Below are 6,964 nucleotides of genomic sequence, written 5' to 3' on the forward strand. Positions count from 1 at the left end.
ACCCTAAAGGTCTATTACTGACTTGAAATCAGCTTCAGACACAAGATCCTGGCTTATGCATCTTTATCAATGGCTCAGAGGCCATTCCTTTCTGTTTTCAGAAAGGGTGGCTGGCCGAATACAATCAAATCATCTTATACATTAATACATACTACATTATTATCCTTTATCACTTCATTATACAAAATATAAACATAAAATCCTACTACTACATAGTAACCATACAAGGGGAGCCAAACAAACAAAACAGTTATAATATTAAATCTAACTTAAATTTGATTACCAAGTTAGGTTTAGCAAACTATAACTGATCACACACGTCATGGTCAGAAGGCTACACTGAGAGAGAGAGGTGGGTTCTCACCATTCTGTGAAGCGTGAATCCATCAGGGTTCCCAGGTGGTGGTGGTAGCAGAGAGTCCGAAATGCTGGAGACAGGCAGAGCCCCCAGCACAATCAGTCAGGAGAAGATGAAGTCCTAATGGAACTGATGCAAAATTTGGATCCAGGCATCAGAGCCCATACGAGAGTGGGTAGGGGTTTTTGCAGGGAAATAACACTAGATTTGTTTGAGTAAACTGATGGCTCAAGGGAGAATACCAAAGTTGTTTTGTTCAGGCTAGACAATAGGAACTGATCATTCCTGGCTATTGGTGGGGCTATTGCTGGCAAGAATACTGTAGGAGACCGTATCAAAAGCTTTGCTAAAGTCAAGGAATAACACATCCAATGCTTTCCCCTCATCCACAGAGCCAGTTATCTCATCATAGAAGGCGATTAGGTTAGTCAGGCATGACTTGCCCTTGGCAAATCCATGCTGACTGTTCCTGATCACTTTCCTCTCCACTAAGTGCTTCAGAATTGATTCCTTGAGGACCTGCTGCATGATTTTTCCAGGGACTGAGGTGAGGCTGACTAGCCTGTAGTTCGCTGGATCCTCCTTCTTCCCTTTTTTAAATACGGGCACCACATTAGCCTTTTTTCCAGTCATCCGGGACCTCCCCGGATCGCCATGAGTTTTCAAAGATAATGGCCAATGGTTCTGCAATCACATCCGCCAACTCCTTTAGCACCCTCGAATGCAGCGCATCTGGCCCCATGGACTTGTGCTTGTCCAGTTTTTCTAAATAGTCCCAAACCACTTCTTTCTCCACAGAGGCTGGTCACCTCCTCCCCATGCTGTGCTGCCCAGTGCAGCAGTCTGGGAGCTGACCTTGTTGGTGAAGACCAAGGCAAAGAAAGCATTGAGTACATTAGCTTTTTCCACATCCTCGGTCACTAGGTTGCCTCCCTCATTCAGTAAGGGGCCCACACTTTCCTTGACTTTCTTCTTGTTGCTAACATACCTGAAGAAACCCTTCTTGTTACTCTTAACATCTCTTGCTAGCTGCACCTCCAAGTGTGATTTGGCCTTCCTGATTTCACTCCTGCATGCCTGAGCAATATTTTTATACTCCTCCCTGGTCATTTGTCCAATCTTCCGCTTCTTGTAAGCTTCTTTTTTGCGTTTAAGATCAGCAAGGATTTCACTGTTAAGCTAAACTGGTCGCCTGCCATATTTACTATTCTTTCTACACATTGGGATGGTTTGTTCCTGCACCCTCAATAAGGATTCTTTAAAATACAGCCAGCTCTCCTGGACTCCTTTCCCCCTCATGTACATTGGCCAAACCGGAAAGTCTCTACGCAAAAGAATAAATGGACACAAATCTGGCATCAGGAATCATAACATTCAAAAACCAGAAGGAGAACACTTCAACCTCTCTGGTCACTCAGGCCTTGTCTACACTACGAGAGTAGTTCGATTTTACTTGCATCGAATTTTTGTAATCGATATTGCAAAGTCGAACGTGTGTGTCCACACTAAGGACAGTAATTCGACTTTGTGCGTCCACACTAACGGTGATAGCGTCGACATTCGAAGCGGTGCACTGTGGTCAGCTATCCCACAGTTCCCGCAGTCCCCTCTGCCCATTGGAATTCTGGGTGTAGCCGGCAATGCCTTCTGGGTAACAAAATGAGTCGAGGGTGCTTTTGGGAAACTGTCGTCATCCGTCCATCACTCCCGCCCTCCCTCCCTGAAAGCGCCGGCGGGAAAACAGTTCGCGCGCTTTTCCAGTCATTGACAGCGCGGACGCCACTGTACTCCGAGCATGGAGCCCGCTGCGACCATCGCTGCAGTTGTGGCCGCTCTCAACGTCTCGCAGCTTATCATAAAGGTTTCCCTGAGGCAGATGCAGAAAAGTCAGGCAAGGAGGCTACGGCACCGCGGTGATGTCCTGAAGTCTGAGAGTAGCACAGACCTGTCAGAAAGCAGGCGACCCAGCGCCGAGGACATCACAGTGGCAATGGGTCATGTTGATGCCGTGGAACGGCGATTCTGGGCACGGGAGACAAGCACTGAGTGGTGGGACCGCATAGTGCTGCAGGTCTGGGATGAATCCCAGTGGCTGCGAAACTTTCGCATGCGGAAGGGAACTTTCCTGGAACTTTGTGAGTTGCTGTCCCCTGCCCTGAAGCGCAGTGACACCCGGTTGCGAGCTGCACTGAGTGTACAGAAGCGAGTGGCCATAGCCCTGTGGAAGCTTGCAACGCCAGACAGCTACCGGTCAGTCGCGAACCAGTTTGGGGTGGGCAAATCTACCGTGGGGGTTGTTGTGATGCAAGTAGCGAAGGCAATCGTTGATGTACTGCTGCCAAAGGTAGTGACCCTGGGAAACGTGGAGGCGATCATAGATGGCTTCGCAGCGATGGGATTCCCAAACTGCGGTGGGGCCATAGATGGAACTCACATCCCTATCCTGGCACCGGACCACCAGGCCACCCAGTACATTAACCGAAAGGGATACTTTTCCATGGTGCTGCAAGCACTGGTGGACCACAGGGGACGTTTTACCAACATCTACGTGGGATGGCCGGGCAAGGTTCATGACGCTCGTGTTTTCAGGAACTCTGGTCTGTTTAGACGGCTGCAACAAGGTATTTACTTCCCGGACCACAAAATAACTGTTGGGGATGTGGAGATGCCTATAGTCATCCTCGGGGACCCAGCCTACCCGCTAATGCCCTGGCTCATGAAGCCCTATACTGGCGCCCTGGACACTGAAAAAGAACTCTTCAACTACCGGCTGAGCAAGTGCAGAATGGTGGTGGAGTGTGCTTTTGGCCGTCTCAAGGGGAGATGGAGAAGCTTACTGACTCGCTGTGATCTCAGCGAAACCAATATCCCCATTGTTATAGCAGCTTGCTGTGTGCTCCACAATCTCTGTGAGAGCAAGGGGGAGACCTTTATGGCGGGGTGGGAGGTTGAGGAAAATAGCCTGGCTGGTGATTACTCACAGCCAGACAGCCGGGCGATTAGAAGAGACCAGCGGGAAGCGCTGTGCATCCGGGAGGCTTTGAAAGCAAAGTTCCTGAGTGAGCAGGGTAACCTGTGATTTTATAGTTTGTGTACTGAGAAGCTAAACCTGCCCCCGTTTCTTTACCCAGGTAATGTTGACTATCCTATCCAGTTACATACCCCCTTCACCCCCCCTCCAACACACGTGTCGAAATAAAAATAGTTCTACTTTGTTAAAGCACACCGTTTTCTTTAATACTGTTTTAGCGGGAATTTTTTAAAACTGGGACGCAGACTGTGGTGCGGGCCGGGTCTAGTGTTGTGATGCGAATGCAGCTTCTAAACTCAAGGATTGACAGGCTCCGCTGCGGTGGGATGCTTGTTTCAACGGAGCCTGTCACCCCTCCTGATCGGGACTGTGTGTATGGGAGGTCTATTTGACTTTGTGGCAGGGGGAGGACGGTTACAGATCCCATGCTGTGTGGCTCTGTGATCCTGTCTAAGGACCGGCGCTTAAGATCTGTAACTGCCCTCCCCCGCCACAAAGTCACAGAGCAACCCACCCCCCCCAACATTACATCAAAACAACCTCCCAGACTAACCGGGGCAACTAGTCACTGCATCACTGCACTGTGTATATGCCCTGCTGCTGTGCCTGCCCCCGACTATGTACCCTGCCAAAGGAGACTGTCCTGTCCAATTTCCAACCCCCTTTCCCCTCCTCCTCCAAAAGAACATGATTGAAACAGTAGTTAACAGAAACGAATTTTTTATTATCAACTACACATGGCATTGGGAGGTGAAACTTGGACGTGGGCTTGTGTCAGGCGGGAAGGAAAGAACTTTTCAAATTTTGGGAAATGAGAGCCTTCTGCTACTAGAGCTCTCTGCAGGGGTGGAGTGAGAGTTAGCAGGGACTCTGCCGCCTCTCCTTCTTTGCACTTTGGGTGAGGTGGGTATGGGACTTGGTGGCGGGGGAGGGCGGTTAGAGATGGACTGCAGCGGGGCTCTGTCCTCCTGCCTCCGTTCCTGCAGAACATCCACAAGGCGCCGGAGCGTGTCCGTTTGCTCCCTCAGTAGTCCAAGCAGCGTTTGAGTCGCCTGCTGGTCTTCCTGCCGCCACCTCTCCTCCCGATCCATGTTGGCTTGGTGCATTCGGGTCAAGTTCTCCCGCCACTGGGTCTGCTGTGCTGCCTGGGCTTGGGAAGAGGCCATAAGCTCAGAGAACATGTCCTCCCGTGTCCTCTTCTTCCTACGCCTAATCCGCGCTAGCCTCTGGGAGTGTGATTCCAGGCTAGGTTGTGAGACAGTCGCAGACGGGGCTGTGGAAATGGGAAAAAGGGAGTGAATTCCTCTGAAAGATAAATGTAGTTGTGAACAAAGAACATAGTCTTTCTCTGTGAACAAGACCATGCACAGCACCTTTCACATGCGCACTCAGCACAAGGTCGAATTCTCGGCCTTCGCATTCTGTGCCTGGGGTCTTGAACAGCACATTTGAGAAGCGAGGCAGCACAACGGAATTTCTGTTGCAGGCAGACATGGTAAGCCGTACACTTGTGGCAGTTTAAAACTTTTATATTACCACTGGCCTCATTTCACATTTAAATCAATGTCAGTCCCTGCTGCCAGCAATCCGGCAAGCGGGAACTCTGCCCCTGTCCCACCCCCTCGCGGCTGTCCCCGGGAATGATCCCTTTCGGCTGCCCCTCTCCCGCCTCCACCGCGTGGCTGCAAACCAGCGGTGACAGTTCTGTAAAGGAACGGGAAAGCAGTCCCAACACTAACATTCCCCTACCTAATTAAAAGCAGGTCACCATGGCCGACATCACCCTGATGAGGATCTCCGAGAGCGACAAAGAGAGAATGCTCCGGGAAAGCCTCCAAAGACCAGGGCCGTATGCCGCCCTGCTGTGCAGAGCAATGATCCCCGAGTACCTGATAATCTCGTGGCGCGGCAACGTGTCGTACTTCGGAGGACCCAATAAGGCCGCTCTCCCCAAGAACCTCATGCAACGGCTTTCAAGTTACCTCCAGGAGAGCTTCATCGAGATGTCCCAGGAGGATTACTGCTCTATCCCCGCACATATAGACCGCATTTTACTGTAGCTGCAGTAGCAGGGAATACACAGTAGAGCGGCTTGTGCAGGACAATCACTGAAAACCGGACATTGCTAGATTTCTTTTCAAAACTTGCACTGCCCCTTACTAAACCGTTAAGCGCCTAGGGCACACTAATCATGAACAACCCATTCTTTTAATTGTTAATATTCCTGTTTTGTTAAAAATAAATGTTTAGATGTTTACAACACTTACTGGCTGATCCTTCACCAGATTCTGTGTCCGGGGTAATGGCTGGGGACGCTTCGTAGGGGATCTCTGTAAGGGTGATGAAGAGATCCTGGCTGTCGGGGAAATCAGCGTTGTGAGATCTGCCAACTGCCTCGCCCTCCTCATCTCCTTCCTCATCTTCCCCGTCCCCTAACATGTCTGAGGAACCGGCCGTGGACAGTATCCCATCCTCAGAGTCCACGGTCACTGGTGGGGTAGTGGTGGCGGCAGCACCGAGGATGGAATGCAGTGCCTCGTAGAAACGGGATGTCTGGGGATGGGATCCGGAGCATCCGTTTGCCTCTTTGGTCTTCTGGTAGCCTTGTCTCAGCTCCTTGATTTTCACGCGGCACTGCGTTGCATCCCGGCTGTATCCTCTCTCTGCCATGTCTTTAGAGATCTTCTCGTAGATCTTTGCATTCCTTCTTTTGGATCGCAGCTCGGAAAGCACGGACTCATCGCCCCACACAGCGATGAGATCCAAGACTTCACGATCAGTCCATGCTGGGGCTCTCTTTCTATTCCCAGACTGCATGGCCATCACTGCTGGAGAGCTCTGCATCGTTGCCAGTGCTGCTGTGCTCGCCACGATGTCCAGACAGGAAATGAGATTCAAACTGGCCAGACAGGAAAAGGAATTCAAATTCAAATTTTCCCGGGGCTTTTCCTGTGTGGCTGGTCAGAGCATCCGAGCTCGCACTGCTGTCCAGAGCGTCAACAGAGTGGTGCACTGTGGGATAGCTCCCGGAGCTATTAGCGTCGATTTCCATCCACACCTAGCCTAATTCGACATGGCCATGTCGAATTTAGCGCTACTCCCCTCGTCGGGGAGGAGTACAGAAGTCGAATTAAAGAGACCTCTATGTCGAACTAAATAGCATCGCAGTGTGGACGGGTGCAGGGTTAATTCGATTTAACGGCGCTAACTTCGACATAAACGCCTAGTGTAGACCAGGCCTCAGTAACAGACTTAAAGGTGGCAATTTTGCAACAGAAAAGCTTCAAAAACAGACTCCAATGAGAAACTGCTGAACTGGAATTAATTTGCAAACTAGATACCATTAACTTGGGCTTGAATAGAGACTGGGAGTGGCTGGGTCATTACACACATTGAATCTATTTCCCCATGTTAAGTATCCTCACACCTTCGTGTCAACTGTCCGAAATGGGCCATCTTGATTATCACTACAAAAGTTTTTTTCTCCTGCTGATAATAGCTCATCTTAATTAATTAGCCTCTTAGAGTTGGTGTGGCAACTCCCACCTTTTCATGTTCTCTGTATGTATATATAT

The 6,964-nt window shown here is 50.1% G+C and overlaps 1 protein-coding gene across 1 annotated transcript; it reads right to left on the minus strand.

Annotated features, from left to right (window-relative positions):
• Positions 1 to 4,092: 4,092 nt before the first annotated feature.
• Positions 4,093 to 6,637, minus strand: LOC135983327 (uncharacterized). The gene is made up of 2 exons (XM_065594416.1): positions 5,657 to 6,637; positions 4,093 to 4,662 (listed from the first exon to the last, which is right to left on the minus strand). The coding sequence occupies exons 1-2, from the start codon at positions 6,231 to 6,233 to the stop codon at positions 4,187 to 4,189; spliced, it is 1,053 nt and encodes a 350-aa protein (XP_065450488.1). The 5' UTR covers positions 6,234 to 6,637; the 3' UTR covers positions 4,093 to 4,186.
• Between the last annotated feature and the right edge of the window lie 327 nt (positions 6,638 to 6,964).

The sequence above is a fragment of the Chrysemys picta genome, chromosome 4 (genome assembly GCF_011386835.1).
Source record: "Chrysemys picta bellii isolate R12L10 chromosome 4, ASM1138683v2, whole genome shotgun sequence".
NCBI lineage: Eukaryota > Metazoa > Chordata > Testudines > Emydidae > Chrysemys > Chrysemys picta.

What these genes read in the sequence shown, in the direction of transcription:
- LOC135983327 (XM_065594416.1), bottom strand. Translation starts at nt 6,233, where the DNA reads ATGCAGAGCTCTCCAGCAGTGATGGCCATGCAGTCTGGGAATAGAAAG. An exon ending in ATCTGGTGAAGGATCAGCCA is followed by an intron (nt 4,663 to 5,656) that starts GTAAGTGTTGTA and finishes CCATTTCCACAG; the next exon opens with CCCCGTCTGCGACTGTCTCA.